This window comes from Podarcis muralis, chromosome 2 (assembly GCF_964188315.1).
Source record: "Podarcis muralis chromosome 2, rPodMur119.hap1.1, whole genome shotgun sequence".
NCBI lineage: Eukaryota > Metazoa > Chordata > Lepidosauria > Squamata > Lacertidae > Podarcis > Podarcis muralis.
Genome location: NC_135656.1, coordinates 87,559,450 through 87,582,977, shown reverse-complemented (window position 1 = coordinate 87,582,977; position 23,528 = coordinate 87,559,450). Strand labels below are relative to the sequence as shown.

The window sequence follows — 23,528 nt, the reverse complement described above, 5'->3', positions numbered from 1 at the left end:
TGGGGCTAAGATCAAATCCCTCCCCACCCCTGCAAATGTATGTGGTGAAAATTGGGAGGGTTGATCCCAGAAACAGTTAAATCTTCCTTTTTTTATTTTTACTTTTTTCCTATTTTTCCATTGCTGCCTATGGGGACATTAAAAATTGAACTTTTTTTAAAAAGAGAGAGAGAGAGAGACTGACTAGTTTTCTGGATCTCAGCATGCCCCAAACACAGCATTCTTCTGGAGCATGGTGGTGGTAGTGAGGAAAATGGCTGCTGCTAAAAGAATATGGCTACTGCTATCTTTTTGTGGTGGCAGCCATTTTCCTCCCACATTGCCCCAAAATGCTGCTGTATCTAGGGTATTCTGAGGCCAGAAAATGGCAGTGGATTGGTTCCTGAAGGAAATGTGATACTTTTGGCTGGTGACAAGAAAAGGAAGAACAAAAACAAAGACCCTACTACTAAAGGAGAGCAGCTCCCCGAATTTGGCCCCTATTCAGGGTCATAATTTTCACCTGCTGCCAGCATTAGGGTTTCCAAAATGATAAATTACATCAATCCTGATCTAAGCTCTGGTATCTACACTACAAATTTATACAGGATTTATACCCTTCTAACTGTTATGGTTTCCACCAAAAAATCCTTTGGATTTTAGTTAGTGAAGGGCGGAGACAGAGAGCCATGCACCTGTCAGTCAGCTAATGTCATAGGTTTTAAATCACATCAGGTGATTTAAACTTCTGGGAAGAACTCTATACATGCTCCCAATGCGTCCTTTGTAAGTCTCCCTTGAATGCAGCCACAGCTGTAAAGGAAGATTGATTCCTCAAATTGAAATTGGCACCGTATGACACTAGATGATGGACATGGTGAGCCAAACCATGTCCTAGGCCAAATGGGGAGGTCTGGCAGCCCCAATGAGGCCCATGGGTCAGACGTTCCCCACTGCTGGTGAACGGACTGACAATTCTCTGTTACAGTCAAGGTGGACAGACTTAGTGGGATGGAAGTGTTTGGAACACATATTCTCTGCCCTGCAAATATTACCTTAGAAAATGTCTTTTCAAGTAAGAATGTATGTCTAGAAGGCTTTCAGATGAACCAACCCCATATGTTGCTGTAAGTGTAGAATCCCATAGTCTTCTCACAGTCAATGAATATGTAGCCCCTGAAGGAGCAAAGCTAAGCCAGGTGCTGTTAGCACATCTAAACCTCCTTCCTGTCTTTATTCTAACAGAGAGTTCTCAGTTTCTACCACTTTACCCCCTCACAAAATTATAGTTTACAAGGTTCTCTGGGGAAAGAGAGTAAGTATTAAACCAGATAAAGTCTGTGGTATGAATATGCTCTGAATATCAAACACACACAGATGCATTTTGTGAATATATCCCTGCTGGTGAGAATACTGCCATTGCCTTTGAGACAAGCAATTTTTGACTCTAGTATATTGAACACCTGGGCAACAAGGAAGTACAGCCCACAGGATAACCAAGTTTGAGATAAGCCCCCAAAAACAATTCTTGCAATTAGAAGTCTGCCTTTCCGATCAAAGCCTTCAGAGCAGCATTCTTAGACTCCGTTTTTATATTTTTGGCCTCAAGGGTTCAGACAGTGAAATATCCACGGGCAAATGTTGACAAACGGTCATTTTAATGAATTATCATTATTAATATTTCAGATGTGCTGCAGAGGGAGACATAATCCATATCTCAAGGGCCTGACAGCCCAAGCCACATTAAAAATACAGCAGCCAATTTATCCTCGTAACCTTTTCTGTCAGATAAGTAAATATTACTACCTCTCCTCCCCTACCCTTTACAAATGGAGAAATGGATATATATTAGGGCTGACATTGTGTGCATCGCCACCAGAAGAAGAAGTGTCACTGTGGCAGGAAGCAGAAGAGAGGGACAAAGTTTGCATTAGCCCCGTTCAGGCATTCTAAATTCCTCCTACACTGAGCATGAGCACACTAGCCCTATGGTTTTCCCTGTGACGGCTGGAAAAATAACCTCCGAGACTGCTGGCAAGTTAGCAAAGGCCAGGAATGTGCAGGACAGAAGATGAAGGAATTACTTGGTTCCCATACATTTGGTGTCAGGTATGGCGTGCTCAGTAACAAGACAATCCCTGACCTAGAATTCTTGCTGCTTCCATCTCCCATAGCTGCCCACAGTTATGTGAGAATGGATGATCACACATTCATTGTTGTTGTTGTTTTATTATAGCAGCCCTTGCGTTACATACATAAGTGCACAAGCAACCCCAATTCTTCTCACTTGAAGGTGTGCATGTGGATCTAACAGGTACTCCTCCAGACTTAACCCTCCTCCAAAGCTATCCCTGAACTGAGTCATCATTAACACCCCCCTATGTGACCCTTTCTGAGCTCTGAAGGGAGGGCACACAAGGAAGGAAGGAAGGAAGGAAGGAAGGAAGGAAGGAAGGAAGGAAGGAAGGAAGGAGAGAGTGATAAAGAGAACTACAGGACAGTCGTAAAGGCCCTTACCTCAAATTCCCGAACGACAGTATCCAGCTGGGAAGTTTTAAGGCGGGCTTCATCCAGCAAAGCCAAATTCCTATCAAACTGCATAATGTAAGCCGTGTGGTGAATGAACCTTGATTCCCTGGAGAGGAAAATGTCAGCCACTTTCTGGTGATCTTCCCTAAAGCCACATCAGGATAAACAAACAAACAAACAAACAAACAAACAAACAAATGAAAAGGTTACGACGTTTGGGGTTTTTTCATTTAGGAAAAAGGAAAGTAAGAGAGGTCATGATAGAGCAGGCATAGGCAAACTCCGGCCCTCCAGATGTTTGGGACTACAACTCCCATCATCCCTGACCACTGGTCCTGTTACCTAGGGATGATGGGAATTGTAGTCCCAAACATCTGGAGGGCTGGAGTTTGCCTATGCTTGTGATAGAGGCATATGAAGATTATGCATGGTGCGGAGACAGTGGACCGGGAGGTGTTTTTCTCCCTCTCTGATCACACTAGAACCCAGGGTCATCCAGTGATGTCACATGGTGGAAGACTAGTGTGCAGACAAAAGGAACACACACACATGAAATTCACTGCCACAAGATGTGGGGATGGCTGCCATCTTGAGTGTTGTTGTTGTTTTAAAAAAAGGGATTAGACAAATTCATGGAGGATAAGGCTGTCATTGGCTACTAGTCATGGTGACTGTATACCCTTGTCTCCAGCACTGGAAGCAATATGTCTCTAACTGCCAGTTGCTGGGTAACATGAGCAGGAGGGTGCTATTGCCCTATCTCCTATTCTTTGCTTCCCAAGGAAGCCATATTAGCCACTGTGGGAAACAGCAGAGGGGGTCTTTGGTTTGGCTCTGTCCCAACTCTACTGGATGCTGCCCACAGCCATTCCCATTTATCAGCCCTGAGCTGTTTTGTGAAGAACAGACCTTTTTAATACTCCAGGTCCACACATGATGCAACACACCTATCTGAAGACAGTCCACTGGGCACATCTGGTGGCCCAGCAGAACCTCAACAAACCTCCTGTTTGGGGAGCTGGCCTAGGACTGTGAAAACAAGGATTTCATCAAACGTCCCACAAGCACAATATATGGTTGGTGGGCTATTATTTGTCTTGATGGCAAATAAATAGTTCTATATATTTACAATGTTGATATCCCACCCTATCCATTCAGGCTCAGTGTGGCTTTTGCTCATCTCTTTTCACTTACACAAATACTGCAGAAGGTATCTGTGACTTCCTTTCTTGTTATCGGGATCCCAACCTTCCAGCAAAATGTACTTTAACAATGGTAGAGGAAACATATCTGGAATCTATTGAAAATGAGGTCATTCAGTAGCCAGATATATAATGCCTGAGTGCATAGCATCTGGAGTTATTACATATCATGCTACCAGGTTCTTGTAACAGATACAACGTAAAATCTCAGGGTGAAGTATAGCCTCTTAGCATTCAGGGTGAGGCCATCACAGGCAAGTTGTTTCACATTCAGTTACTTTTGATTCTCTCTCTATTTCAAAAGAAATAGGTGCTTGGTTTTCCTAAAGATTTCAGGATGTCAGGAAATGGATGCCGTCCTGAGATGGCATAAAGGCCTTGCTAAATCACTTACCAATTGAGAACTTTTTCTTCCAGCTCTTCCAGTATTTCTTGGTGCAGTTTGTAGATTTCTGGGATCTCATTCAATCCTTCCTTGAGCTTTGCTTCTTCATGGTTATCTTCTTTGTTATCTTCATCTCCCAGCACTTTTAAGACAGCTTCATAGAAATCCTGTGTACACACAATTCAGAATATCATCTGTAGGCTGTTGCCAAATCCTACTCGCATGTTCCTGACTACCATATTCAAAATCTGCCATTCAGTGCCAAATTTCTTGTCTGTGCCTTCGTCATTTCTCTTCCTGACTAGCCGTTTGCTTTCCTTACCTCTTGTTGCCTCACTTTTCTTCAACTAAGTTAAGGTTGACCCAAACCATAATTTTCTGATGTCACACAGTCCTCTTGTGGGATTCAAGCGCTCCCTTGTCAAGAGCTTGAAAACCTTTCAGAAAGACCCTTGAAACAGGGTTCAAACTTGACACTGAGGCACTGTGTGAAATCTGAGATGTCACAAATGAGAGAACTAGACCAGAGGGACAATGATTGTCTCCTTGTTTGTTGGTTTGAACCAATTTTTACAATGCTAAAGAAAATCTTTCCCTATGAAAACAACCTGTCTAGTTTTGTATCACAATAACATTACCAAAACCTATGTACTAGTTTCCTTAATTTTTATGCATCAATTTTCTATCCCTAGTCTTCATATTTAAAGACTTCTTACTGTTCTGCTCCAAACTACATTTCAATTCCATCTTTCCCTTAATCCCCTTTGTAAAAAACAAACAAAAAACCTAATGCATTATGGTCACCCTTTGCTCACCTCACTGACGCGCCCTTTTATACTTTCCTCAGTACTACTTCCTTGCCCTACAACATCTGCCTTCGCTAAATAAATCCTTCCTCAAAACAGACTACATTATAGTGTTGTTTTTCAAGATAACAAATTCCTTGCACATCCGTGTGGAAAACTGGAATTTCAGTTCTGTCTGCCCTTATGCAATAGTCAAGGCACTTCAAAAAAACCACAAAGCCCCTCCACTAAAAATTATGATAGTTATGTACTCCCCTTCGCCCCAATCATAGAGATGTAGAGGCAGCACTACTGGATTTAAGCTGCAATCATATTCCTGCTTACCTGGAAGTAAGTCCCTTTGGACTTATTGGGGCTTACTTCTGAGTAAACATGTACAGGATTGCACTGTTAAGGTCCCTAGCATGAGACGGAATCTCTTGGAAGTGAACAGTGTCACTGTCAACACCACCAGCAAACACATCTGGAAAGGCACAACGCAGAATGCATGCTATTTGAAAAGAGTGTGAAAGGCATGCAGCAGTATGCTCCCCAGACTTTCAGAGCCCAGGGATCTGAGTCATCTTTTCACAGATGATTGTATGGTTTCTGCAGAGACCCGCAGGCTAGTGTCTATCGGAAAATATATAGCTCCAAGGCATTTCAATGGAACCAAATCATAAATCACTGTTCATCTGTCCTTTTTGTAATAAGCATCTTGCCTCACTGCTAGCCCTTGTTAGTAGGGCTTGTGTTGTCACACATCAGCAGGTCCATTTATTCCACAAAAGCCGGCAGCAAAAACAAGGCAAAAGGGGCGAATGGTGCCCACCAACAATGTTGTTTAGTCGTGTCCAACTCTTTGTGACCCCCATGGACCACAGCATGCCAGGCACTCCTGTCTTCCACTGCCTCTCGCAGTTTGGTCAGACTCATGTTTGTAGATTCGAGAACAATGTCCAACCATCTCGTCCTCTGTTGTCCCCTTCTCCTTGTGCCCTCCATCTTTCCCAGCATCAGTGTCTTCTCCAGGGAGTCTTCTCTTCTCATGAGGTGGCCAAAGTACTGGAGCCTCAGCTTCACGATCTGTCCTTCCAGTGAGCACTCAGGGCTGATTTCCTTAAGAATGGATACATTTGATCTTCCTGCAGTCCATGGGACTCTCAAGAGTCTCCTCCAGCACCATAATTCAAAAGCATCAATTCTTCGGCGATCAGCCTTCTTTATGGTCCTGCTCTCACTTCCATACCTCACTACTGGGAAAACCATAGCTTTTACTATACGGACCTTTGTTGGCAAGCTTTGTCTCTGCTTTTTAAGATGCTGTCTAGGTTTGCCATTGCCTTTCTCCCAAGGAGCAGGCGTCTTTTAATTTCGTGACTGCTGTCACCATCTGCAGTGATCATGGAGCCCAAGAAAGTAAAATCTCTCACTGCCTCCATTTCTTCCCCTTCTATTTGCCAGGAGAAGCTATGAGCTATGCCGTGCAGACCCACCAACAATAACCCATAGCAATTGTTTTGTCATTGTTGATTTTTAAATGTACGTCAAATGGGACCGCGTTCAAGTTGTGCATGTCCTTTCATTGTGGTAGCAATAGGTAAAACTATCCCACTGCCAAGGAAGGCTTAGTTTGAATCAAATTTCAGCTCTAGGAACTGTTTGGTGAAAAGGTTAAACACTGGAACATATGGTGATAGGATGCATAGCACTTTTCCTTTACCGTAGACTGCCCATCACCCCTTTTGCCAAAAGTTTTCAGCCTAATGGTATACATTTGTGACTATTTGCACCTTGAAAATGGTTGGTGCTGCTAAATACAAGTTATATTGTTTGAATAGTAAATGGCAGGGTAGCAAAAGCACTTTCCCTCACACCTTTCACTTCTTTTTCCTTTGATTCCCAGATAACACATAAGACATGGCATGAGTCAAGTATGTTGCTATCAAATTCAGTGACATCTATCAGGGCCTCACTGGGCTTCCGTGAAGCACTTTTCTGTCACTTTATCATGAGGTAAATAAAACTTCATTCCTTTGGTCTGGTTTAGAACCACTGTCACGCTATCCAAGTTTAGTTGGGAGGCTGGATTTACCATTTCCATGTCTCCTTTTTAATTATACGATGGACTTGATGACCAAAACTGAGCCACTATGTTACTGGTGATCTCTGCTCCTCCTCTGGTATCCTGCATCATCCCATAAGTCTATGCCCTTATGACAGTAACAAAACATGGCAGGGTTTGTGCAGAGAAGCTAGCTGAGTTTTTCTACTGTGCCTGGCAAGTATCCTGAAGAACTATTCATGGGTATAAATCTTTCTCTTTATTCCCCTGGAGCGGATACACTTAGAGAGGAGTCTGAGCCAGGCAGCTGGGTGTTCCTCGTTCTGGCCTGCGCTAAGGCTCTTGCAGGCAAAATGTCTTCTTTTCTGCCAATCTAATCTTTATGGGAAAAATAACTGGATCTTTCGTTGTCTACAAAAGTAAATGCACACCGGAGGGAACTGGAAGCAAGCTGTAAGCTTCTGCTAGCAGTGGAGGACCATATGGAATCACTTAGAAAAACATCTAGCGCTTTCCCAATTCTTCCTCTGCATCCCAATAAACCATGGAAGTGCCTGGAGATTTTAATTGCACAAGAAAAGGGAAGGAAGGGAGGAAGAACGAGCAACCGAGAGAGGAAGAGTGGGACCCATCGACTGGAAAGCCAGCATGAAAGAGATGTCCTCTGAAAGTTGCAGAGTTTGAAAGCTCCCTGGGGTTCTTCGTTGATAGCAGCCGCAGCAGATGTGGATGTTACAAAGCTTCTTGGTTTCATAAAAAAAAAGTTTTATCTGTCCTGATATGACCTTCCTTTGCTGTTTATACACACCAATAACTCTTGCAACAGACAAAACTACCTGGAATATCACAATGACACTGTAGCTATTGCTAATATAGTCGTACCTCTGCTTACGTATCCCTCTGGATAAGTAAACTTTGGGTTGCGAACGCAGCCAACCTGGAAGTGTATACATCCGGGTTTTGCCACGCACGCATGCACAGAAGTGCTCTGCGTGCAGCACGCAAGCACACAAGCGCTCTGTGCATCGTGCACATGTGCAGAAGTGCTCAATTGCACTGCGTGCGTACACAGAAGGGTGCCTCCAGTTATGGACTTTTGGGGATATGGCCGGGCCTCCAGAACAGATCCCATCCATAACCGGAGGTACCACTGTACCAGGAATATGCCTGGTAAGAGACATAGTTGGATTATGGGTGACGGGAATTCCAGCTGATCAAAGGATATCCTGTGACACACATACACACACAAGAACACAATGTTCTTGCGCCTGGAACTTCCTCTCTTTCCCTCAGTGTCACTGTTTTCATGTGTCATAGCATTTTTATCCTGTATGTAGGTCTACACCAGGCATAGGCAAACTCGGCCTTTCAGATGTTTTTGGGACTACTACTCCCATCATCCCTGACCACTGGTCCTGTTAACTAGGGATGATGGGAGTTGTAGTCCCAAAACATCTGAAAGGCCAAGTTTGCCTATGCCTGGTCTACACAGTTGCTTGTACACTAGCCTTTTTATCCAGAATTGATGTCCTCCCTTCCCTTATGTTTTGGAATCCACACACAGCATCGCTGTCCTCCTATGTTTTGTTTTGTTACAAAATTCAACTGCAGCAAAGCACTATTAGGGCTTCTGAGGGGAATTGTTCCTTGGAACTAAAAGTTACCTGTTTGCAGGCTTGAATTGTTTACTGGTAGCCCAGCCAGCATGAATGACTTGCCACACAGTTTAAAAATAAGTAATCCTAGCCCTGCCTAATCAGAAGTAAGTCCAAGTAAGTCCTAGTGAATTCAGTTGTTGCTGTTGTGTTCAAATCCTGATAGCTGGTTTCCCACAGGCATCTTCTCAGCCCCTGTGAGAAGAGGATGCCGGACTAGATGGACCATTGGCCTGATCCTCTTCTTATGTCCTTATGTTATGTTCAATGAACAAGGAGTTCCTGCTCACATAAATGCTAACCAGATTATTTATTTTAAAAATATGCATATCCTGCCTCTCAATTAAAAATCCATAGTGAGGTGGTATCATCCACCACACATGTGGAAATTGTTAACTGTAAAATTATCAAAAAATAAAAACAACAACAATTAACACAGCTGAAGCTAACTAAGCAGCAAAACCTAGCCAGAAACTAAACTTAAAACAGTCCACACTTCTGAAATAAAACCACCTTTGCCTGGCTCCTGAAAGCTGAGAGAGATGAAGCAGTGCTGTGAGGGCCTGTTCCCAAGGAATCTTCCATTCAGTCTCAGATGGGGAAGGCCACACACAGGCTGGGCCCTTGGAGAAAGATCTGAATATATGAATAAGTTCATATTATAGAAAGTGATCCTTGATTTGTCATGGACCGAGCTGATTTTGAGCTTCAAATGTCATGCTGAGTGCTTTGAATTAAACTAGGAAGCCATCTGGATCTAGTGAAGATGTTGTCAACACCAACATTATACTGGATGACAAACATGGATGGAAGTTCACTTGGTGCCTTTGAGTATGATCCTCAACCCAGTGTTTACTCACTGGGCCAAACCTTAGTAAGACCCAAAGGGTTTACATTGCAATTCTAGCCATGTGTACTAAGAAGTGATTCTTACTGAATTCAGTGGGGTTCTGGTGAAGATGAGGGAGAAAATCAATTCAGTTCCCATTTAAAGACAAATCTATTGAATTCACACTTTGTAAAACAATTATGAGAACCAAAATGTAGCCATCCATTGAAATTCACACTTATCCAAATATTGTGATGCAGGTCTCCAAACAAACAATGTTCACAAAAGTGAATACATGAGGTAAAAGCATGCATTAAAAATGACTATCTTAGTGAAAACAACATACATTAGGAAAAATTCTTGGGAAAATGTGTCTATGAGTCAAAACTGTACGCAAAAAAATATGTTTATTAGGAGAAAGTCACGCTAAAATGCTGATGGATTTTCATGAGGATATTTTTAAAGTTGCTGATTGCTGCAGGAATATGGAGAGCTGAATTTAAGATTGGAAAAAGGAGAAACCAAGAGAATCAAAATGGACAGGTCTTTCCATCTCTATTCTCAGCTGAGTAGAGTTAGAACTGCAGCCTTAAACATTGCTTTAATATCATTACACTTTTAAACTTGAGACAGGATATTCCATGTCCAGACACTTTGGATAAATCCTGGTGAGAGTTTGTGTTTTTACAGACTACTGTACACAGAACAAGCAAAAATTTAGAATGTTGCCAGCCTGAGTGGAGTACCAGGCAGAGGGGAGTGCAGCTGTTTTTTTTTTTTTTTTATAGTAAATTTTTATTAGTTTTCCATAAATAAAGAAAAGACAAAACAAAAACATAAACGTAAACAAACAAAAACACGACTTCCCCATACCACCCCTTTTCTGCATTCTTGTTTCAAGATTTTTCAGCAACCCTCTGATCATAACTTAAATATATTTCATGTATTTAACTTCAGTTAGTTATTAATACAACTGTAGTTCTTTATCTCTTATAACTCTGAGCCCCTAATTTTCCAAATTACAACAGTTTTTAAGATAAACTTTAAATTTGTTCCAATCTTCATCCACCGCCTCTTTCCCCCGGTCTCGAATTCTGCCAGTCATCTCTGCCAGTCCCATATAGTCGATCACCTTCGTCTGCCATTCTTCCAACGTGGGTAAATCTTGCGTCTTCCAATACTTTGCTAGAAGAATTCTTGCTGCTGTAGTGGCATACATAAAAAATGTCCTATCCTTCTTTGGCACCATTTGGCCCACCATACCCAAGAGAAAGGCCTCTGGTTTTTTAACAAACGTTCTCTTCAGAACTTTTTTTATTTCATTATAGATCATTTCCCAGAAAGCCTTAATCTTCGGGCAGGTCCACCAAAGGTGATAGAAGGTTCCCTCCGTTTCACTGCACTTCCAACACTTGTTGTTGGGCAAATGATAGATCTTTGCTAACTTAGCAGGAGTCATGTACCACCTGTAGATCATTTTCATAATGTTTTCTTTTAAGGCATTGCATGCCGTAAATTTAACACCAGTGGTCCATAACTGCTCCCAGTCAGCAAGTTCAATGTCATGCCCAATATCCTGTGCCCATTTAATCATATTAGATTTCACCATTTCATCTTGAGTATTCCATTTCAACAGCAAGTTGTACATTCTTGACAAATTTTTAGTATTGGGTTCTAACAGTTCTGTTTCTAATTTTGACTTTTCCACTTGGAAGCCTTTCTTTCTGTCCTGCTTGAATACTTCATTTATCTGTCGATAATGTAACCAATCTCTCACCTTAAACTTCAGTTTCTCAAAACTCTGCAATTTTACATTTTCACCATCTTGTTCTATAATTTCACAATATTTAGGCCAATTAAAACCCATATTCAATTTTTTCACCTCTTTTGCTTCCATTGGTGACAACCACCTGGGGGTTCTACTTTCAAACAGGTCTTTATACTTAATCCAAACATTATACAAAGCTTTCCTCACGATATGGTTCTTAAAACCTTTATGCAATTTTACCTTGTCATACCATATATATGCATGCCAACCAAATCTGTTATCAAATCCTTCCAGATCCAAAATGTCTGTATTCTCGAGGAGCAGCCAATCTTTCAACCAGCAAAACGCTGCTGATTCGTAGTAAAGTCTTAAGTCCGGCAGGGCAAAACCCCCTCTATCTTTCGCATCTGTTAATGTCTTAAATTTTATTCTTGGCTTTTTGCCCTGCCAAACAAATTTCGATATGTCTTTCTGCCACCTCTTGAAACAGTCCATCTTGTCTATTATTTGTAATGTCTGAAACAGAAATAACATTCTAGGCAATACATTCATTTTGATAACAGCAATTCTGCCTAACAAGGAAAGTTTCAGCCTTGACCATATGTCTAAATCTTTCTTAACTTCTGTCCAACATTTATCATAATTGTCTTTAAAAAGATTCACATTTTTCGATGTCAAATTCACCCCCAGGTACTTCACTTTTTTTGCTATCTCCAAACCTGTTTCATTCTGGAATGTCTCTTTTTCTTCATTTGTTAAGTTTTTTTCCAAGACTTTAGTTTTTTGTTTATTCAACTTAAATCCTGCAACTTGACCAAACGTCTCGATCAGTTCTAAAACTCTTTTTGTGCTAGTGATTGGCTGTTGCAAAGTCAAAACTAGGTCATCTGCAAATGCCCTTAATTTATACTCTCTCACTCCGACCTGAATTCCTTTAACCAACTGGTCCTTTCTAATCATGTTTAGCAAAACCTCCAGAACCAGTATAAAAAGTAGGGGGGAAATAGGGCATCCCTGTCGTGTTCCTTTCTCTATAGCTATCTCTTCCGTTACCACATTATTCACAATTAGCTTTGCCTTCTGCTCAGAATAAATTGCACCTATACCATTTTCAAAACCTTGGCCTACCCCCATCCCTTGGAGATTCTTTTTCATAAAACTCCAACTAATATTGTCAAAGGCTTTCTCCGCGTCCACAAAAATCAAAACCGCTTTTCTGTTAATGTTCATTTCCAACAGTTCCACAATGTCTATTATGTTCCTCACATTGTCAGACATGTGTCTTCCCGGGAGAAAGCCAGATTGATCCTTATGAATCTCGCCTGTCAATACTTTCTTCAGTCTTTTTGCTAAAATGTCTGCAAAAATTTTGTAATCCACATTTAATAATGATATCGGGCGGTAGTTCTTAACCTGGTTCTTTTCAGTCTCGGTCTTTGGTATAAGTGAGATAAAGGCCTCTTTCCACGTTTCAGGTGCCTTTTTCCCCTCCAATATTTCATTGCAAACTTCTTTCAATGGTTGCACTAAACCTTCTCTCAAAGCTTTATAATATCTAGCCGTCAGTCCATCTGGTCCTGGAGACTTTCCCAGTTGTGCCTTTTGAATGGCCTCCTCTATTTCCTGTTCTGTTATTTTCTCGTTCAAAATCAACTTGCCCTGTTCTGGAATTTTCGGTAGTCCATAATTTTTAAGAAATTCTTCTATTTCTTGTTCGTTTACTGGCCCTTGTGTGTATAATTTCCTAAAAAAACTTTGAAAACAGTTACTTATCTCATTTGGCTTATGAACATTCTTTCCCTCTATCTCCAAACAAGTAACTGTATTCAATTTTTGCCTCTTTTTCAGTTGCCATGCAAGGAGCTTCCCACACTTGTCTGCAGACTCAAAAGTCCTTTGTCTCATTTGTTTAATTTTCCATTCTATCTCTTGATTTGTCAGTTCCATATATTGCGTCTGATAATATTTTATCTCTCTCAAAATTTCTTGAGACTTTGGTTTTGACCTCAGTTTCTTTTCTCCTTCCTTCATTTTTTCTAAAATTCTTTCTTTCCTTTCATTTTGCTTTTTCCTCTTGATTGAATTCTGTTGTATCAGGAAGCCTCTCATCACGGCTTTACTCGCGTCCCAAATTGTTCTTTTTTCCACATCTGTTCTCAAATTTATCTCGAAGTAATCTTTCAATGTCTTTAGGGCCTTTATACAGAATTGTTCATCTCTAAATAGGGAGTCATTCATTCTCCATCTAAAGGATCCAGTTGTTGTCATTTTCATTTCCATCTTTACGGCATTATGGTCGGAGCAGGTTTTTGGGCAGATTTCTACTTTTTTAATCTTTGTAGCCATCACACTAGACACCCAGATTTGGTCGATTCTCGTCCATGTCATTTTAGATTCCGAGAAAAAAGTTCCCTCTCTCTCGAGAGGATTCTTTGTTCTCCAGATGTCAATCAAGTCCATATTTTCCGTCATCTCGAAGAAAGTCTTTGGTAATCTTCCTTCTTTAGATATTGTCTGTCTTTGTGCCTTGTCCATATTTGTAGAAACCACTCCATTCATGTCCCCCATCATTATTATTTTGCAGTCGAGATAATCTAGTAAGGTCTCATGCAACTTCTTAAAAAATTCTGCCTTCCCATCATTTGGTGCATATACTCCAATTATCAAATATTTTTCCCCCTGGATCTGTACTTCAATTGCCAGGTATCTTCCTTCTTCATCCTTAAATTTTAATTTTGGGTCGAGTTTTTCCTTTGCATAAATCACTACTCCTCTCTTTTTTACTTTATCGGAAGATATAAATTCTTGTCCCAATCTTTTGTTCACCAACAATTTCCTGTGTGCTCTAGTTATGTGAGTTTCCTGTAGACATATCAGATCCAGTTGTTCCCTTTTCAAAATGTGGAAAACCTGTCGTTTTTTTCTGGGATGGTTCAAACCGTTGCAGTTCCAGCTTAGAAGTTGCAGAGACATTTTGTTTGTTAGATGTTTGATCCTCCGACTGCTCCAAGTTTTTCTTCCTCTTCAGTTGGCGGTTGTGGTAGTCCAAATGATAGATTTGCAATGTCCGTTAGCCCTCCTCCTTCTGATGTTAATCCTTGTCCTTCTCTTGCCGGGTCCACCGTACCTTTCTGTAGGTCCTCTAGGTTTCTCTCCAAAAAGTACTCTTTCTCCTGTACTGTTCTTATTCTTACTTTCTTCCCTTTGTAGTTAAAGGACAACCCCTGTGGGAATTCCCACCTGAAGGGTATAAAGTTCTTCCTCAGCAAATTGGCAAGATCTCTATAAAAAGTCCTCACTTCCAAGATGTATTTAGGGATGTCCTTAAAGATTTGGACTTGAATATTTCCAATCACCAAAGCTTTTTGATAGTGAAGGTTCAGTATCTTGTCTCTTTCCTCTTTGGTTCTAAAGGTGATCAGACAATCCCTTGACTTCTTGCTTTGCTTTCTACCAAGTCTGAAAGCAGTTGTTATCCCCACTTCATCTTCCTCCAGATCTCCTTGCCAATTTTCCAGAATTGCCTCTGTGAGAAATTCCGCCAGATTGTCCTCTTCTTTCTCTGGAACCTGTCTAAATTTCAGATTTCGTTCTTTCCGTTGTAATTCCAGTAAGGAGAGGGCCGCTTCATGCTCATTCACCTTTTTCTCAATCGGCACAAGTCTTTCCTGCGTCTCACCTGCAACAGATTTTGCACTCTCTGCAATTTTCCTTGTTTCTGAAGATTCCTGAATCAGTCTATTTATAGATTCTGTATTTGTTGCCACTGATGTGGTATTCAGATCCAATCTTGCTGTAAGTTCTGTCAATTTCTTTGAATTTTCTGTAGATTGCTTTGTTAAGGCCTCAAGGGATTGATTTATTTTAAGCAGTGCCTGTGTCATAGATTCCATTGATGCTGCTGTCACACTGTCCGGTGCAGGCACTGTGTTGCCAGAGATTGAACCTCTTTTCTTTTGTGTTAGTTTAGCTTTAGATCTGGTTCTTATCTCCTCTGCTGTGCCACTCATATCCCAAGGCCGTTCTCACAGGAAAAACTTGCAATGGAAAATCCCACTATTAGTCAGTTACTTTGCAATTTTTCCCTCTTAGCCCTCAAGAGGGAGCAGTTAAAAGTTTCCAAGTTAGAAACAACAAAGAGACAGAAAGCCGGATGTAGAAAATCTCAAATCCGCCATTAAAGTTGTAAAACTTTTTCTCCAATTTAAATTTGGTTAGTCCAATGTCAGTAACAAAGTCCCATTCAAATCTTAAATGTCTTAAGATTTTTTCACCATTTAAGGTATAGTCTATGTCCACTTCAAAGTTATTTTAAAGAACAGTTTTCCCGGTGTTAAGTCCTGGCAGGTCGTCCCGGGGATCAGAGCAGTGAAAAACTTTGTTTCCCTTTAAATTAAAAGTATCTTCACAAGACTGTCTTTTTTCCCCCTTCTCCTGCCAATCTGGAGGGGAGAGATACTTTTGACAGCTCAGGTTTGACAGTTCGCAACTAAGTTTCTAATAACTGCAGCGAGGTCTTTCGTTGCTTTAAATTCCTGCAGTCCGGGGGGGGCAGACTTCCTTATTTTTTGCCCTCCCGTTTTCAGCCAAATTTTCTATTTTTAAAGGTTCCTGATTTTTTCCCTTCTTACTCACGGGAATCCAGTCCAGATTTTCTTTTCAGGAAGGAATCGGCGCTCTCCGCTAATGGCGACGCGGCTTCACTCCGCAGGCTGGGTAGCGACTCTCAGCACCGCGCTCACTCCCGATGCCGCTCCGGAGCCTTTAAAAAGGCTCTTTCACAGTACCGGGGGGCGCAAAGGTGCCCACCGAGTCTCCTTGCTCTCAGGCTTCCGCGCCTGAGATTTTAGGGGTCCCCCACTCGCCGTAGCGGGTAAGACCCGAACTTGCGGAGCAGTCCTTCTCCGGAGCTCGGAGGTAGGACCGCCATTAAGCGCTGGCACCGACCGGAAGTCGGGAGTGCAGCTGTTTTAACAATCCACCAAAAGCAAAGATTCAGCAGAGTTAATAGAAATAGCAGCCACCATCCTCCCAAAATTGTGAATGACCATTTCCCAGTCACACTGCATGCAGTATGGCAAAACATGCTATGAGAGTGCAAGAGAGTGCTTTAATAGGAAACTACCATGGCCATATATCTCATCCAAGGATGCCATTCATACGTCATGCATTTAGGTACCTCTATAGATCGGGTTAGATGGAATGCAAAATCAAACACTCATGGTTTCAGTGAAGAAACTCGAAATTTTATGGCTGCTTTCAAAACTATGTTGACTTTCTTCAGCAAGCACAAAGTAAAAGTGAAGTTTACACAGCGTAGCCATTCTACTGCTACACCTTTACCACTGCTGGTAAATTGCTCCGAAAGCTTGGCACATTATCTCCCTCCATCATTAATACTAGCACTGTATCACTTTGCCACTTTCCATTTCCACTCATGAAGAACTACACAGGTACTCAAAAAATGTATAGGCACTTTCGATCTTTTCCTCTCAAATTAATCTGGAACTTTTGGTATTTTCACCTCAAATTAATCAGGACTGTTACTCAGTCCCATGAAACACACCATACCAATCTGAGAGAACATTGATTATTCGTCTTTCAAGCTCTGAACTAAAGGGATTGTATCCAACTAAGATTCACTGAATTGAAAGGAACCAAATTAGTCATGCCCATGAATTTCAAAGGGTATACTCTACTCTGCGTAAAACTAATGTTAGATACAACCCACGGTGTCCTGAAAATCTGCCTCCACTTTTTTGGGGGGGTGGGGATCCATTCTATCCCTGAAAAAGTGGAGGTAGATTTTCTGATGGTTTGCAGGGTGGGGTTAGGATAAATTTTGAGAAATATTTGAGGGTGGGTGTGTTTGGCTAACCCAAGTTAGACAAGGTAGTTGAGGGCTTTTAAAAAATAAATAAATCCCCCCTTAAAGAAAGATTGGGGGGTGGGTAGAGGCCAGTGCAGCTGCTGTGAGCAGCCACATAACCAACCAGGATTTCTATGGTCTGTGCTTCCTGGAGCCTGGACAGACTTATCACGGAATTCACTATGTGACATGATGCGATGTAGTTTAACTCCCATTGTAATTTTGTCACAGGCTACAGAACATGCAGTGGGGTGGCTGTGGAGTTTTACAGCAGCTGCAAACAGCTGTTTGCTTGGGGGTTTTAAATTGATAATGATAATCTATAAAAATGAAAACAATTTTGGCCATCTCATCTAACTAAGGAAAGCCAATCTGAACATTTTTTAATGATGTATTGTTTTCAATACTTGATTGGGAGCCGCCCAGAGTGGCTGGGGAAAATCAGCCAGATGGGAGGGTATAAATAATAAATTATTATAATAATAATATTATTATTATTTCTAAGAATACCCCCTCCTGTGGTTTTTTTTTGGGGGGGGGGTTATTTTTGCCCCACATGAACTGAAAAAAATGGCCCAGCCCTCTCCCAAATGGTCCCAGACATAATTACTTTTAAGGGCTGTCTGCTTCTATATTGACCTGCTTGGGCTTTAATATCTGCTTTGTCCTCCTTGCCATCAACTCAGTGTATTACAAAAGTGAGCATTTTCAGTGATGGTGTCAAGGCTCTGGAATACTCTCCAAGTGGAGACAAGCCAGGCTTCCTCCTTATCGTATTTTCGAAATAGGCTTTCATGTATGAATCTGCTGCTCTTGATTTTAAAACTGACTGCTGCTTTTAGATATTTAATATATATCTTTGTAATTGTATTATTCTCCTTTAATCTGAAATGTATTTTTTCTTTCTTTCTAACACAAACTACTCTACCTGAAAAAGAGCAAGATTTATCTAACAGGAGAATTTTCCAAGACATATACCACTCTCCATGTGGGCTGGTGTTTGAGGATCAGGGCTGATGTTCACGAGTCTATGTTGGAGATGCACTAAACATTTTCAAATGTCAGGGTTCACTTTGAAAGCAAGGCATTCAGCTGAATGAATCCTAGGTGGGAAAAATGCTCACCAAACATTCTCACTGCTCCAATGCTATTTGATGTCCTTTTACGTCTTTCTAGCTGACACTGGTGCTTCTCGGCTGCATTTTCACTCCTCTCACACTTTTGCCTTACTGACTGTGGTGACCCAGAAACTTTGATAATTTTCATCCATGATACCATCACATTACGCAATGTGTTGTGGTGTCACTGAACAGATCAAGTGGGTTATTAAAGCCACTGGTAACAAATGGCAATGTGGACATGTGGAACCAAGGGTGGTGAAGAAGATTTAAGCAAAAGGAAAATGTTGCTGCAAAGAACACCACCGAAAAACAGATGTGATCACAAGTGCTGAATATAGCAGGAAATGGAAGGTGATTGTGAACACTCACAAAAATGAGCATGAAATGAGGCAAGTAGTGTTGGCTCATTTATCTTCTCTTCTATTTGTCTTTTTTAAAAAAGCAGAAGGAACATTTGCACTGTGTGATATATCTGTTGCTGCCCTTTACCATTTCAGTTTAAAGGTTGACACTATTGAGATTTCCAAGAATTTCTCTAGATTATTTCCCCCTGAGAGTTCACTACACATCATCACACTATAGCAGCCAAAGCTATGCCTCAAATCTGTAAAAAAAATCACTTAACGAAACTAAAGTTTTTCTTTCTCATGGATTTCAAGCAAATGTTACTATATTATTAATTGCCTCAATAGACGTGTGATTATAATTAATTCTCAGACAAATGAATTAATTCCAGCAGCCAGGATGGCTAGCCTCGCAATGATTAATTCTGCAAAACCAAAGCCTAATAGTAATGCTGTAAGCATCCATAAAAAGAAAAAAATGCTGTTGCCTAAAGTGCTGAAAGCCTGGGAAACCATTAATCACAGGTAAAGTACTTTTGCAGTCCCAATAACTCTGATCAATCACAGTACCCGAAAGGTCTCCAAATTCATCATCTGAAAAACACAGTCCAAGAAAGAAGAGGGAAAAGGTACCAAATATTTTTTAGCTCATACAATTCCCTGCTAGATTCAGAAATGGGGAAAGAACTAGAGCCATCCAATTACATTCTAAGTGACTCATGAGGCTCAAACTGGAGTGTATGCTCCTGGCACTATTTCTGCCATTAAAAAAATTGCAACTGTTATTTCACATTCACAGAGTGCCAGCTATTTTCTAGACACTGTGTAGAACATAAATGTGACATGGTCCTGAGATCTAAGCAAGAGAATTTGAATCCCAGCATTTTGTAGCTCTCTCTCTCATGAATGAATGCTGGAAGTGTCAATTAGTCAATGGCAGCATTCAGATGTAAAAATAAACTATGGCTTATTACACTAATGAGCTTGGGACTTGTCAGCTCCCTCTTCCTCTTCCCTCCACCTGTGCAGCTGCTCAATTGAAAAGTAGTGCAGCATTATGTCTGAACCTTAAATGCTGGTTAATCTCAACCAGGGCCAGCCCAACCTGAGGTGAACCACAAAATGGCACACATACTCCACCAGGGAAGAAGAGGTAAGTGAAGATCAAGACCAGGAATGGGGGGTGGGGAGGATAAAGGGTGGGATGAGATCAACAACACCTATCTGCCAAGAGGCTGCTGTAGAAGTGGCATTGCGGAGGTGGGGGGCTGCCAAGGAGAAAACAGGAGACCATGCTATCAGTAAGGTCAGCTAACCAGAAAGCCTGATGGCTTCCTCATGTCATATGTACTTGGTGCACTGATTCAGCAACTTGCACTGTTCTTATCAGATTTAAGAGACCATGATGGCACACAGAGTACAAGACAGTCTCTAAGTTGAGCAAGGACCAAGCTACCACAGTCTATGCTTTGAGCTAAGCTGAGGCATTTCTGAGGGTGCAGAATGAGTGGCCTTGCACGGCAGAGAACAGCAACACTGTTTTTCCAATTGAAGATGAGCTGCAGTAAATTCTAACACAGCAGACACAATTTGCCTACTATCCTTCAACTGCTGGGTGGAAATTAGGTCATGGATTGTGAACTCAGTACATGCACTCACTCATTCACTCACACACAAACAAACTTGCGCACACACCAAAATCAAATGAGGCTAAGCACTGGCAAACTGTACAATGCACGTTTCAAATACTGTACCAGTAGGCTGTTTGCAAAGTACTTGGCCAAAGGCCAAGAAGGGCTGGCACACATTCTCTCTCTGTGTGTGCGTGTGCGTTTAAAGGAGGGACACTAAGTAGTTGAACAGCCATTTTGGCTTCCTGTTCCCTCTGTAAAGACCCATGAAGAGTTATTTTCCCACCTGCTGACTAGGAAAAAATGAAGACGCAGAAGAATAAATGAATCAGCCAATTGCAGCTGAAAACAGCCTATTGTTCTCAGATGTTATATCCCTCTAAGCTTTTGTCAAGTGCTTTGGGCACTGTAACATTCAACGTATTTTTTTTTCATTTAGACAGACTTCTCCCATTCATTGGGAGATTTCATTAGCAAAACAAGCACTTGATTAGTCCAACAGGACTTTCAATGCTGTCCAAGAAACCCAAGGCAGAAGAAAGTGTGCTTTGGCTCATTGCTCACTACCCCTCCTAATCATTTCCAGTTAATTATTACTGGCTCAAATCTCATGATGTTTGCAACACATGTAGCATTGTATAGCTATATTCAGTTTGGTCTTCATGCTTTCTGTCTTTCTAGCAAACCACTGATGCAAAAGCAAAATGACAAATGGAAGGACTTATGATGGTACTGAAACAAATGTTCTCTACAAAGAACTTTCAGCTAAAATTCTGAGCCACAGTGGGGTTGAGGGGTGCAAGGGGGAATCACCTGGGAAATTTCATGGGCGGGAGGAGAAATCTGTGGGAAGCTGAACCTCCCACCACTTCTGGGGCTTATCTCCCAGCAAAATTTCTTGGGCTTGCCCTGTTTGAAGTGGTGCCTAGTGACAGTGCAAGTTCTCTCTATCGTGTTTGCTTTCTAGTGGCATATATGTGAGTCAGCACTTGATTCTGCAGTCATCATATGATGAACATGGTATGGATAAACTCTCCACTTAGTTTTCCTCTTAATTTTGCCCAATCTCCTTTCCCCACAATTTGTTGAACTTCTTACTAAAACACTGTAATCAAAGCTGGATGAAGAGCAGCTACACTTCCAGATTAACATCATACACTTTATTTTTGAGCCACACCAGCTAATATAAAGTTTGAGCTCACACAATGTTTCCACTCTTTCGGTTGAATAGCAGAGTGAGTATATGGAAATGTCATCATTTTGGCAATCAATCAAACTATTAAGGTCCCTGCTGAAAGGCCAAACTGATTCAGTTCCGCTGAATGGAGTAGGGATCTGCTCCGATTTGCGGGGAGGGGGAGGTGTCAGGGAAAAGTTGGTGTTCCTGAGACTTTAAGGAGATAAAAAGAATTTTTCTTTTTCTAAATGAAGGTGTGGTCCACTTTTGTTTGCTCTCTTGAGATGTAACAGAAGATACAAAGTGGTTTTTTTTAAAAAAGGTCCCGTCCCCCCGTAAGTTGAATTGACAGGAACAGTGATAATGAATCAGAAATAAGGGTGTCTAAGAGTGTGCCCGGGGTGGCGCTGTGGTCTAAACCACAGAGCCTAGAGCCTGCCGATTAGAAGGTCGGCAGTTCGAATCCCCATGATGGGGTGAGCTCCCATTGTTTGGTCCCAGCTCCTGCCAACCTAGCAGTTCAAAAGCATGTCAAAGTGCAAGTAGATAAATAGGTACCGCTCCGGCAAGAAGGTAAACAGCGTTTCCGTGTGCTGCTTTGGTTCGCCAGAAGCGGCTTAGTCATGCTGGCCACATGACCAGGAAAAACTGTCTGCTAACAAACGCCGGCTCCCTTCGTCTATAGAGCGAGATGAGAGCACAATTCCAGAGTCATACGCAACTGGACCTAATGGTCAAGGGTACCTTTACCTTTTAAGTGTGTTCCTAATAATGACAAAACTACCTATGTTAAAATAGCTGACAAGAAGAAGGAATCCTAGGGGTGCCAATCCCCCCTCTGTTTGTGGCCCTGCTCCTGTGTTCTTAATATGAATAAAATTGGGGTGCATGGGGTGAGGAAAGGGGTAGAACCTCCGGTGGGGGAACATTTCATTTCATGCTCCTTCTGGGATAGTGTGTCAACCTTCAGTTTTCACCCTGCACTCAACTTTTACCTGTGGCTCCTAGAAGCTGTCAGCATGCGACAGCGGCCAAATGCCGGGAAACAGCTTTGACTGGCCAGCTAAAACAGATGAAGGGAGCCAATGGGTATCAAACCCTCAGTGAGTTAGGGACATCCCCTGCATGCAAAGACAGGCTCCAGCAGATGGAGCAGACGAGACAAATAGTGGGGCCAATGGTCAAAGAAGGCGGTTTCTGCAAATGCTGTGAAGTGAGGGGCAGATGGGGCTCATCCACTTGGGAAGGTAGCCCATCTAGCAGAAAGAAAACTCTGATCCTAGACATCTGCTGCCTTGCAGAATATATTCAGAAGTATACCCTGCCTACTCAAATCCAGAGCGGTGTCCCTAAAACAGTTGGATGGCGTCTTGTACGCCTCCTTCCAGCAACTCCTGCAGCCAAACAGGATGTGGTTTCCTTTGGACCACATCAGTGAGGCCGAGAAGGGGGTCTTGTGGTCTGAGCAGCCCAGGACCTCCTTGCACACTGCCCAGACATGCACCCTGAGGAGCTCACTTTGGTGCTGCTAAAGCAGCAGTTTGACTTCACCCCTGGATGCACACTCCATTGTCTCTTGAGACAGACCAATGCCAACAATGGAAAAAATAAAAAGCACATGAGGCTTTTTAAAAATCACTTTCCCCTGCATATCAATCACAGGCTCAAGCCCAGGAAAAGACTTAACAACAATGTTGATTGGAGAAAAGTATCGTGTAAGAAGCACGTGAAAAGGGAGAAAAATGAAACAGTCAGCTGACATCCCTGGCAGTGGGAAATGAGTAGCATGCTCTTCTAGCCTATATCTCTCCCCCCCTTCCTTGAGCTATGTGACATCTGGTCAACCCCATATTACACAAAGATTTCTGGAAAGTTCGTGAATTAAACAAGGCAGAAGTGAAGGAAGTGAGTGGTGAATATCATCGGCTCAGACTCAGACTTTCCACCAGAAGGACTTACACCACAACAGGTGGGGATTGTTTTGCGCAGAATGGTTGATAAGATAACAGGTTGAGGGAGTCCAGAGCATTACCAGACCACCTAGCCACTAGTTAATAGGTGCTTGTTCCAGACACTGGTACTTTAGGGTGACCTCACAGAGATTCTCACATTATTTCCCAGAATGCCATCTCCAGTGAGAACTCCATGCCATTTACGTACAGTGCTATTCTAAGCTTGTCTATGCAGAA

General features: G+C 41.9%; 1 protein-coding gene across 4 annotated transcripts in view; it reads right to left on the bottom strand.

Moving 5' to 3' along the window:
- FGD5 (FYVE, RhoGEF and PH domain containing 5) overlaps nt 1-23,528 on the bottom strand; it is a 141,253-nt gene that overhangs the window by 42,437 nt on the left and 75,288 nt on the right. For all 4 annotated transcript variants that reach the window (XM_028719266.2, XM_028719264.2, XM_028719265.2 and 1 more), the window contains exons 6-7: nt 4,105-4,262; nt 2,497-2,653 (exon numbers count right to left, since the gene is read on the bottom strand). In XM_028719266.2, coding sequence (XP_028575099.2) covers nt 2,497-2,653; nt 4,105-4,262 — 315 coding nt within the window. The remainder of the gene's footprint in view (nt 1-2,496; nt 2,654-4,104; nt 4,263-23,528) is intronic.